The sequence below is a fragment of the Semicossyphus pulcher genome, unplaced genomic scaffold (genome assembly GCF_022749685.1).
Source record: "Semicossyphus pulcher isolate SPU_LCO1_2020_fin unplaced genomic scaffold, fSemPul1.0.p SCAF_23, whole genome shotgun sequence".
Taxonomy (NCBI): domain Eukaryota; kingdom Metazoa; phylum Chordata; class Actinopteri; order Labriformes; family Labridae; genus Semicossyphus; species Semicossyphus pulcher.
In genome coordinates, this window is record NW_027211697.1 from 11,919,732 (window position 1) to 11,932,192 (window position 12,461).

At 42.8% G+C, this 12,461-nt stretch overlaps 1 protein-coding gene across 1 annotated transcript in view; it reads right to left on the bottom strand.

The window, feature by feature from the left end:
- The window catches only part of fam20ca (FAM20C golgi associated secretory pathway kinase a), a 44,072-nt gene extending 43,045 nt beyond the window's left edge, over positions 1 to 1,027 (bottom strand). The window contains exon 1 of the mRNA XM_069674214.1: positions 321 to 1,027. Within this exon, the coding sequence (XP_069530315.1) occupies positions 321 to 871 (551 nt within the window). The 5' untranslated portion in view covers positions 872 to 1,027. The remainder of the gene's footprint in view (positions 1 to 320) is intronic.
- Between the last annotated feature and the right edge of the window lie 11,434 nt (positions 1,028 to 12,461).

The window sequence follows — 12,461 nt, forward strand, 5'->3', positions numbered from 1 at the left end:
GGTGCAAGCGGAGTCCTGCTAAGATTACTTTTAGTCTGTGTAGCTGAGTGTTGGGTTGATTGAGCAGTATGACCAAAGATATGTTTAAAAATCCAGCAGGGAGGTGATGCAAAAGTTGTGAGCTTAAAAAGGTAAGATGGCATCAATAGATAGATAGATAGATGGATAGATAGATAATTTATGGGTCTGCAAGGACATAAGGCAGTATTATAAGCATGCATTAGCAGCACTTTTGGCCCTTCACTAACATCCCTTTAACAGTCAAATATGTTTCGTCCCACTTGTAACCCTTTAAGTTGAACAAAGCCCCAGCAGCTTACCATCCTTGGTTCCCTGTAGCTCTGGGATAAAATCTGATGTCAGTGTTGACGTTAAACAAAGTGTCATCGTCCGTAAGAGAAGGAAGGTCAACCTTGTATATAGGATGCTCAAACAGAGCAGAGAGCCGGGAGACACCGTGGGCTGGGACGTTCCGACTCCCGCTGGCGTCTCCCATGAGCGGCTTGTGGTCCCCCGCCTTCCCCGCCGACGGTCCCGTCCGCCTGAGGGAGTCCGCTCTGTCCCCGGCTGCTGTGTTCTTTTCCAGGGAGTGTGATGTGAGGTTGGAGCTCGGCTCGTTGCTGAAATCCTGCAGGATCCTCAGCGTGTGCTTGTTAGGCCAGCCCGCTTCAGCCGCCGACCTGGCGCGCTGCTTCCCCCAGCCCTGCGCCTCTCCTCCCGGGTGGTGAGCACACTGACAGCCGCCGTCCCCGCTGTCCGCTCCCGCCGCTCGCTTCTCCAGTTTCGGTAACAAGTCTATCATGATGTGCATGGTGCACGCCACCAGAAACACCATGAGTATCAACACTCGGAATTTACGAAACAATATCATCTTTATCTCTGTTTTTCCCTGACACAGTTAGCTTTAAGCGCAGCGCACCTTACGCCACCGACATTGATGTCCAGCAGTGTTATGCGATGACAAAGCAGCGATGTTAGTTTGAAGATTTACTGTGATCATTGCGCACACAATGCGTGTCAGCCTATGTTAAGAACTCCATCATGCTCCCAGTCTGTATTTGTTACAATAGTCCTAATTCTTCATTCCCAGACAGGTGGACGGACCGACACATTGTGGGCACTTCACAGGCAGTGCTCTTCATTCATTCATTGCCTTGTTGAATAGGATACAGTGTCAGGAGGACGGAGCACTAAATAAATCGTTAAGAAGTAACAGGAGGGAGGGAGGAGGATGGCTTCCTGCTCAACGCGCCGATTTTCTTCCTCAAATCTGCTCAAACCAGCGCGGAGTGAGATGTGAGATGTGCATCTTCTGTACGGGAAAAAGTACCAGGAGAGATGTAGTCCACAAAACACAGCCGTCTTAAGATTAATCGATGATTAAAAAAAGAAAGTGAAATTCCATCAAAATAACAGGTGATCCGCTGAGATGCTTTAGGGTGCTGTCTGTCCCGCTCCGAGTCTCGCTGAAGTCAAATGCGAGAGTGGCCGGCAGGTGCAGGGATCCTGGGTGTCATTTGTTTCCTTCACGCCGCCTTGTCTTCCTTCCAAGTGTTCATCCAGGGTGGGTGTGTGTTAAATATTATGATGGAAGCCCGCTGAGCCCAGCCTCGGTGGCGTCATGAGGAAGAGATTGGCTGCGTCTGCACATAGAAGAAGTAGCACTAGTGACATGAAAGGCGAGGAGAAGCGGTGGACTGAAAACCTGCGAGGCTGCAACTCCCCTGAATGCAGCTAGAGGGCGTCGGCACAGCCTGAAACACTACTGGCTGTACAATATACTATGATCTAAAGGACAATATGGATGTATAGCAATCGTGCACCATAAGCCACTGGTTCTTAAAGTGGGCTCTGGGGAGGCTGATGGGTCCTTCAGGATGAGTTAAGGGGTCCCTGGCAAAACGAGGAATCCTTGAAGTTCACTGTTTATGAGAGGCTTACAGAGGAGCCTCCAGTGTAGACAGATGCAGGCTGTTATAGTTGTAGGGGAGACTGGGGACAATTGCAACACATTTCTCTTACTGCACATGCTCAGAAGATGCATGAAATGCTGAATTTATTTAAAAAAACGTATGAGGCATAGAAGTATCTGTTAGCTGTATTTTTGTAGCAATGAACTTTGTAGAAATTGATTAAGACCTACTTGGTTTGGATTCTGGTTTTATTGACCTTTTAGTGACATGGTTAGCATTCCAAAGTCATGTTTGAAATCAGTCAGGCCTAATGCTGCTTTTTCTGTTTTAAATAAAAGTTTGCTTTATATTTGCTTTAATTCAATTAAATTGTACAAAGCAAACGATCCGCTGTTTCTTGTTGTTGACAAAGTTGTTGTGATGTCCCGCCCCTTCTTGATTTTGATTGGTCGGTGAGGGAGAAGTGACATTGTTGAGTGTTCCAAAAGCAGGGGTGAGCACTGTACGTAAGTACATTTTTTGAGTATCTGTACTTTACTTGAGTTTTATTTTTGGGGGGAAATTATGACTTTTACTCCACTACATTTGAAAGACAAATATCGTACTTTTGACTCCACCACATTTCTCTAAATGTTCTCGCTACTTTTGCCCTGAAGTCAGCGGATTAAGTTTCTTTTATTTTCTAAAATCCCAAAGACAATAAACTGTGAAGATCTGTGTGTGGTTTGTCCAAGTGGTGTTGCCGTACCTGTACCTCGCACGTCTCCATGGTTGATTGCAGAGCAAACGTCACTCAGATCAGGCAGTTCATTAAGTGGTGGGAATGATGGCTACGGCGGAGAAGGATGACCCATGGCCATATCTAAAGCCCACGTTTGAGGTTTTTGAAATGAAGAATAATTTGTTTTAAATGTTCGCTGTTTACCGCGCTGACATTTTCCCTGCTCATCAGGTATTTCTGGTTGTTCCTGTTATTGTTCCTCTTAATTTGGAGCTGCAAATCTGGAAATCTGCAGCATGTGAGTTTAAAAATGTAAATAATGTTTTCTAATAAACCTGACGTAGCAGAATGTACACTCATGTATTCTTGACTGTGCTCACGCTTTGTGAAAAAGTAAAGTAGTTTGAATATTTTAGTATTTTTAAAAGCAAATATTTCAATACTACAACTCAAGTAATAATTTGACTGAGCAAATTTCACTTGTATTGGAGTAACTTTTGACCAGGAGCATCAACACTTGTGTACTTTGACCACCACTGTCCAAAAGTTGAACTTTTTTCTGCCAGCAAAAAACGCCCTTAGTGGACACAGGCCCTTGGCATGTCTAGCTAGCACATAATGTGCTGCCCTGCAACTGTCCCCAACATGCCTTTATTAAAGAGATAAATACATGTCAAATTAAAGTAAGTCAAATTGCAAATCGATACACTGAGATATAGTTGGATTAAACAGCATCTGTAACATCTGGACCTTGACTTTAGATGAAGAAAACAAAACGTCAGTGTTTTTTAAAATGCCTTTTAAAGATTCACCACTCAGTCGATCTTAAAGGAGGGGGGAGATGATCTAAAGTCTGGGTGCTAGGACAGCAAGAGAGCAGTCGTCTGGTTTAAGTGGCTGCTAAATGATTAAAGGGATTAGCAGTTTAGAAAAGAAGACAAGAGCTAGACAGTGCCTTAAAGGTAACATCCCCTCAGAATCTTAATCTTTTTCTTGTCCTTATTTTCTACTTACACATGAATGCTGCAACTCCAGAAACACCCACATGGATCTATATTTTGAGGATCCTTTCAGCTTAGTTTGGGCTCCATCAGCGCCTGTGAGGATAATAGTGGGGTCTTTAGCGTGCAATATATATACACGCAGAGCAGACACATTTTATACAGTCATCTTGTCTGTGCTTGTTTGCTTTATGTGCCATTTATATGTTTTAATGTCTTTTCATCTTTGTGGTGTCTGTAGGAACGTTGGCTCGCGCTTGAACCTTTTGAAGACGTAAACAATTCAGAAAAAGTTCCCTTTATCTAAATCAATGGGTCTCTAATCAGGTTATTAATCATACACAAAGATGAATTCTTTTCTGGGGACGCTTTGCAGTCCAAACACCTGCCTGCCTTCTCAGAGGCTATTTTCTCTATTTGCTGATAAAGCGAAACACACCTTTCATTTAAACTGCAGGGGGACAAAACACTAGAGGCAATTACTGCAGCCGGCACTTATAACGGGGCTCGACTAGATCTCTCCTAGACACAAATTAAAAGCATAGAAATATTTGAAGTGCCACCGAGCCACAAAAGATCCAAAAACAACCCGAGAATATATTTTAGTGTTTCCTCACAGAGCAGACCGGCTTTATTGAAAGAGTCTTCAGCGGAATCTGAAAGTGATAAACAAATTACACACATGCTTTTGTCTAGTGTGTGTGTGTGTTGTGCGAGGCTTACCAAGTGGGCTCGATTGGAAGAGCTTCACTTGGCGTCCGCCCCCCTCCTCCTCCCAGGGGCACTGAGTTGGAGTTCATGCCACTGCCAGCTTTGTGCATCTAAATAAAACAGGATCTGAAAGCTAACAAGCACATAAATTGTCCTCCCGAAGGCGAGCCTGCTGTCCCGATTCATCCCGTGCTACAAACAAAACAAATTGGCACATGCAGACATGTTAGAATCCACTGATACGACACATGAATTATATAATCTCCTTCAGCTCAAAGGGTATAAAGAAAAAAAGTGTATATTGTTGGAGCAGTCTGAGTCCGTTTGCTTTTGGCATTAAAAGCTTCAATGTGCATCTCCAGTGAACACAAACATAACCTCCATCAGCTGATGAGCATGTCTGTAATTGTCTGTCCAGATCTAACATACATCTACTGAAGAGGTTTGCTTTTAAAAAAGAGAGAAGTAAAAGAGGAATTACATCCTTTCTTTTGCTTTTTGGACATTTTCTTAAAACACCAGGAGAGAGACGAACTAACAGGTCGAACTTTGCTGTGGTCGGAAGTGCTGTTCACTTCTTGAGGCGCGTGCTGATATTAAATTAATTGTTGCTGGAGCAACAATTTGCAGATAATGCTGCTGCAGATTTTGCCAAGTGTTTGTTGTAGTCATCTAACGAATTATAGCAAGTCACAAGAATAAACACACTTTGTTGTTTTCTTTTTGGAGGTCGATATTTTAGAAGAAATGATGAAGGAATTATTAACAGCAAAAAAGGGTCCAGCACTATTATCACTATCATTCTGTCTTCACTCTTCACAGGTAACTACATTAGAAACTTACACCTTTACTACAGCAATAATCAATGACATGCCAATGTACTTTTGCAGGGAGAAAACACAGTTATAATCTTGGAACTGATGGCATACATTTAATTTAAAGGTATAATATGCAACGTTTCTGCATTGAAATGTCTGAAAATCACTAGACCTCTGTAATACTTATTGATATTCAGATGATACGTGAGAGATTGGGGAAAGAGGTCAGCAAACTGTTTACGTCAGCCAACGTTACTTGCAGCTATTTCATGCTAAACTCCCACGATCTCTAATGTCACGCTCAGGATGGGGAGCTCAAATGCCGTTGAAAGTCATAGGTACACCTTGCTAGTACCAGGTTGGACCCCCTTTTGCCTTCACAACTGCCTTTATTCTTCATCGCATAGATTCAACAAGGTGCTGGAAACATTCCTCAGAGATTTTGGTCCACATTGACGTGACGGCATCTCGCTGTTGCCGCAGATTTGCCGGCTCCTGTTCCACCGCATCCCAAAGGTGCTCCGTTGGATTGACATCTGGTGACGGTGGAGGCCATTTTGAGTGCAGTGAACTCATTGTCATGTTCAAGAAACCAGTGTGACATGATTTGAGGTCTGGGACATGGTCTGGGATGGTCAGCAACAATACTCAGGTCGGCTGTGGCGTTTAAACGATGCTCAGTTGGCGCTAAGGGGCCCAAAGTGTTCCTAAGAAAATATCAAAGTTCAAAGTCACTTAAATCACCTTTCTTCCCCATTCTGACACTTGGTTTGAACTTCAGCAGATCGTCTTGACCATGCCTACATGCCTAAATGCATTAAGTTGCTGCCGTGTGATTGGCTGATTAGATATTTGCAGGTGTACCTCATATAGTGGCCGGTGACTGTAGGTAATCTGACCAATCAGTGCTTCCTAACTGATCAATAACTGAAAAGATGATGGGTAGTTAAAATCTGGAGGGACATGAGGCTACATTTTAAGGCGATACAACATATTTGATGACGCAGCAGCTATCTTAAGACAATGGCTAACGTTAGCATTTAGACAATCACAAGCTAACATCAAGATTATTTTGGGGCCTTTTGCTCTGTTGGACACAGCAGTGAAAATAGACAGGAAGTGTAGGGAGGCAAATCAAGCCCCTCACTGTTGGATAGTGTTGGGTCATACAATAGTAAAGGTGAACATTCATTTTAAAGTCCACTATCACACTCTTGTAAATCAAACAGTAATGTTAGCTAGGAAAGCTAGGTGGCTGAATGCTAACGTAAGCTGCTGTCTTACTAGCTAATGCGCTAATGTTTTATCAAAGATGTTTAGGCTGGAAATGTTCTTGTAATGTTATTAATAGTAACTAAAATAATCTGTTTTCATTTGCACGTTTAATTTCAAGTCAAGTAAATGAAGAGGCCGCAGCGCTTTAAGGTTGTTCTCGGTCCAAGAGCATCACTCCCAGGGCAATTTCACTGCATCCATTTTATTTCCATCAGTCTTTAATGTTGCAAGAGTTTGGTAACCTTTGACCCAAAGAAGGAAGGAGTGACCTAAGATGGAGCAGTTCAGCTGCTTGGGGACAGAAGTCATTCTGCATTTCATAGCGGCAGCAGGTCTCATGCCATTTTGATTAGCCTTGGGTATAAGAGAACGGCTCACCTTGTGTTTAAGGAGAGGGGAAAACGCATGAGCTAAATCAGGGATAAGAAAATCGAAGCAGACTCTGGACTCTGGCTCGGCCGGTTGAATCCACTGAGGAATATTTCAGTGTCTGCCTGCGTCTGAATGTTTGACCCGAGGGCTCGTCTGTTCCTCAGGTTGAGTCACACTTTGAAAAGTTCAACCTGAGCTCCCAAACCGCACCAATGTCAAACTTGTCTGCAAGAATCAAGGTTACGTAAAAATGCAGACGGCAACGGTGTGAAGCAAAAATGTGTTTCTCAATCCAATCAGTCAAACGTTCACAGTATCTCTCCGAGGAGCAATAAAAAAATATACGTCCGCTTTTATGTCTGCGCGTCATAAAAAGGCGTAAGCTCGGCCACATCAGGCCCAGTCAGGCACTTTTATGAGCCCGGTGATTTGTTAACAGCTAATTTCCAGCCGAGGGATAAATGGCTGAGCAAATGTCACAAGTACAGAAGTTATAATTGGAGAATAATGTGGCGGAGTAATAGCAATAAAAACGTTTGATAAATGTCATTGGGCGACGCTGCTACTGTAAAGAAAGGAGGGTGTGGTGACAAATGACATATAGAGAGAGAGGGGAAACAAGCGTGTGTGTGTGTGTGTGTGTGTGTGTGTGGGGACTAATGAACTAGTCAGATATACGCAGTGGTGTTGCCGCCTTTTTGATATGCTTTGTTTAAGTGTTGCTTCCCGGTCGCTGTTTTTCATGCACAACTCTCAGCAGAGATAGTAAGGGTGTGAGACGGCTCACCCCTCAGGAGCTCAGCTCCGGAAAACGATGTTATGTCCGAGCACAGCATGACAAACGTACGGTGACATAACCAACTAATTATCGACAACTACATTTTTTCATCGATAAAGTCAACAATGCTGACTCATCGTTACACCCCTATTTGAGGCTATCCAACCAACAGTAGTGGGAAGTAACAAGTACTTAAGTAAAACTTTCATGTATCTGTACTTAAAGTGATAATCTTGAAGATTTTCATGTATATAAATGTCTGTTAACGGCCCAGCCTTTGCATTTGCAGTATTACAGACTGGGTGTCAGAGTTTTTCATCACCCAGCAGTGGTTCATAGTACAGCGACCGTCAGCGATGAATTTCAAGAGTTACAACCGTTACAAAGACAGCCAACCGTGGACGTCTGGATATCTGGGAAGTGCGTTCCCACAATTACCATTTACCGCCATAAGGTGCCGCCAAAGAGAACGAAACTAAATCTTCAAAATTACAACTTTAAGTTTATTTTTCGGACAACTTTTGACTTTCAGCCTCCTCATTTTAACACAAATATCAAAACTTTTTATTCCCTACATTTTTAAAACAGGCTTGTTACTTTAGCTTGAATACATTTGAGTTGATTCATTGATTATAAACATTTATATTTGTTATATTGGGTGGCGCCTATCAATCATCCAGACCCATTAACAGGCAGAAAGGATGGGACAATAACTCATAAAAAAATATGTTACCTTAGCCTATCTATTAGTGCTATTTAGATTATTTTTGTTACTTTGATTATTATTATTCTGTTACATGTGTGTATATTTTGTTATAATTTAATTTTTTGTACATGTGTAGAATTTTGTTTTGTTTGTTTACAGGCCACTGATGTTTATTGTTTCTGTGTGGAGCCATTTTCTCTTCTTTTCTGAGCTCAGGCTTAATTTGGTTTGTTGTGTCTACTCATGCTTAGCAGCACTGTTTGATTTTAAAGTGTTTTATTTTAATGTTTTTGTGTGGACCCCAGGAAGACTAGTGACCGCTCTGTCCAAGTTAATGGGGATCCAAATAAAGAATAAAGCATAATAGTGCATATCACGCACGGCAACGACAACTATGTAAAAGACAAGAGAGGAACCGACAGCGAGAAGTAAATCCATCCATCTGATTTTTACACAGTGGAGAAAAGTTAAGTGTAATATTTTCAGTATATTGACATGACGTGAGGTTCTGTTAGTTTTGTCTTTCTTTTTAAACTTGGTACATCTCAGAGTTTTGTAATGCTGAAGTATCAGTGCTACTTGAGTAAAGAAGGTGAGCACTTACACCTCCTCTGCACTGGACCATTTCAGTTGCACTTTTAAATCAGAGCTTTTCTCAGGTTCTTTTCTTCTGAGCCTCACAAAGTTCTTCTACACAAAGAAACAGAGTAACTGCGTGCGGTGACGTGTGTGTTCAGTTTCACTTCCTGTCCAATAGTGTCAAATCAAACGAGCTGAATATATTAATGTTGCAGGCTATACTCTTAACATGTAGGATAATTTCAATATAAATCATCTCTCTGGCACATAGATTGCATTAGTCTTTCATTTGGACCCCGTGCCAATCACAGCAGGACACAGAATTAGAGTAATGAGACTACCGGCGTCACGCGCAGCGGTACAGAGGTCCCGCTGCGTTGATCTCTTCATCTCAAAGACTCAAAGAGTAATTTTAAATTAGAGGATTGTGGGCTGTGACCTTGGAAGTTAAAGCACAGAAGGGATGGTTGTATTTGCTTTGTGTGATTTGGTGTGTGTTTGTGTGTGCAGGGATTCCTGAAAGAGACGTGACAGCGTTACCGCAGCTCCCGGCCCATCCATCATCAGGTGGTGATCTCTGAGCTGTCCGTCATCTGCTGAGCAGGTAGTTGACACCTCGTTGACACCGAAGGTCCCGCTTCAAACCTCTATCAAAGGCCAGATGATGCATGTTGGCCTTTTCCTTTTACTCTGAGGCGACTATCAATATCAGATGAGCTCAGTTTCCTGCATGATGGATGATGAAAACTGTAATTTTACATGCAAAGACGTGCAATTACACAGCAGTCCAAATTACACACGAGGCGTTTGCTCTGCGTTTGGTTTTCCTCCTTCCACAGTTTTAAAGAACTACTCAGATGACTCAATCAGAAGAACTGGAGATTTAAACTGCCTGTGGCTGTAAATGTGATAAATGTTAATGTCTGTGTGTAATGAACTGGTGACTGTGAGCTACCTCGCCCGGACCAAGCAGTTACGTTGTGAGATGAGGGAAGAGGAAAAGAACAAGGGAACAAAGTATAAGCAGATTTAAGGAATTAATTAACAAACAAAGGCAAACACAAGTTAATCTAAAAACAAGCTTCTCTCACTAAAACACCAAAGAGAAGCGGATCTGTCTTTCCTAAACACTATTAATTAAGATTACAACAATTAAGAAACACTAAGGCACCAAGGAAAATCCTCCTCCTTCCACAGAAGGAGAAAGCACGACGTCGATCACATGCCCACTGCCTCTTCTCTCGTGTTCTTCACGAGGAATCTACACAGGCATTTTTGACACGCGTGTGCCGGGACAGAACCGCTCCACTTTTATTCAATGCTGCATCTCCACCAGCCGCGTACGCTGTGCGGGAGGCGGGCGTAATACGCGATACATTTTCTGCTGCTCCGTTCATTTTACGCGCCAAGTCTATTTTCCACGCTGCTGCGCGTCAGTGAAGCGTAGAAAGCCTGCTATGTACATACATGTTCACGACCAAGGAATCCATGTTGAACGATGTGAACGCTTCATTTTGGCCAACTTCGATTTCAGTTTCCTTTTGAAGTTATTGATGAGCAGGCACGATTAATTTGAAAGAGCAATTGATCTGTACATTTCCTCCACATCTGGGTATAAAAATCCTTTTAGTTCATTCTCTTTTGACTTCTGCATCCTACATAGATAGCGAATTTATGAAATAAGTCTACAAGTCGGTTGCAAAGTTGTCTTCTTCTGCTGTTTCCGGCAGACTGTTTTTGGCGTCACTGCCGCCACTCTTTATGTCCAGGAGTCGCAGCTACCATTGGCTAACTCTGAGACCCATCTTTGCAATATAGATGCTGTGGTGCTTACGTGTCGCGCACATTCGTCTGCCGCTGCAGTGTCGGTGTAGATTCCCAGTTATACTCTGGCATCAGTCTCTTTCGAGATGACTGACGGCTCGCCTCGACAACAGGCGAGAGTAGCCGATTGGGGGAGGAGTCATAAAGTCGGACACTTCTTTGTTGATGAGTTAGCTGCTCGCCTCGTCTGGAGGCTTTCATATAAAGTTGTCATTATATTTTATTCAGGCCTTTTGATAGTTTTTTCGATATAAACGTCATTTATGTTTATAAGAGAGCGTTCATGAGGGATGAGTAAAGCATGACATTGTGAATGACAGTACTTTGATGAAAGCGTTTGGTGTCTGTCTGACACTTCATTAAGTTTAATGAATAATGATGAATAAGACAGAAGTCTCATCACTTCCTCGTTGGGGGTGTCAAAGCTTTTTTCAGCCAATAAGCGCTTCACTCAAGCCAGAGCTGTCGTTTCCCATCATGCTGGGTGTTGTGCAAGGCGGCGATCGATTCTGCGCAGGCCTCGCACATCTCGAACAAGCCTTTTAATAAATAGGTTGACGCAGGTGAGCTCAATCACCTGCTGCAACGAGTGGAAGAGCAGCAGCAGCAGCAGCAACAAACATTACGGCACGTAACACAAGGGCATGCTGGGATATGCTGCTGTCCTCCATTGGCCCTGCTTTATGCAAATGCAATGTAGTTAAGTAGAATGTTTACCGACCCTGCTGAGAGGTCTCTTTAGAGCGAGAGAAAGCGAAAGTCTGCAGACCTTCCACTGGACGTGTTCTTCCTTCATGAGTTTGTTCTGGATTAAACGTCTCCTGTAAAACACACAACACAATCATTTAAGTGCACAGGATGAATCCACTGTTCTTCATTGGAGATTTTGTCTGAAGCCTTCAATTCCTGAAGTAGTCAAACCTTTGAGGGGCCTTTTCAACACAATGATGCAGGTGTCCTACCACTGTCCACCTTACATGCAGACCGTTAGAGCCATAAGATGTTCAGTGCGTGCTATGTTGCATGAGAATGTTTCCTTTTCCATAGACTCCTCTGAAATCACATCTCACTATAGCATGTTCACTGATTATAAAGCAGGTTCGTAGAGGTAACAGGCAACGACTAGAAATCAAAGCCGACTACAAACATGGCGCTCGTGCCAGAGGAACAACAGATTTTGCAGCTTTGCCAAGCTGAAACGCAAACACACCGACGACTGCAGGCATTTTCACACGTTCCATCTAACTCGGATAAAAACTGCCAGCAGACAGCTGCTGCCAAATTGCTATTGTACATACAGCACCTGGGACATTTCAGTGACAACACCGTCTCTCATGCTTACAGTGTGTCCTGCTTACCTAACACACGATGATACAGTAAATGTAGTTAAAATTATATGCAATTGACCATATTTAAAGTTTAAAGAGCCTAATACTTACAGGTTATTATCAACTAAAGCATAATATTTCCTCTAAAAGAGCAGCTCCAGTCATGTTTTAAGACATATCAAATGCTCTGCTTGAAATAATAAATTGTGTCTGATGTTTAATTACCTTGTAAAAATCCTTCCAAGGCATCTCCTCCTTCTCCCTCATTAAAAATCCCTGAATCTGCATAGGCCCCGCCCACTATGCAAATTTCCAACCGCCCCCTCCGTCGTGAAAGCAAAACGCGTCTCTGCCATCGTTTACTGGTGACTTATTGAAACTCAGCCAGCTTGAAATGAAGTAATTAGTAGTAGCAACATTAACGTTAGTAGTCAG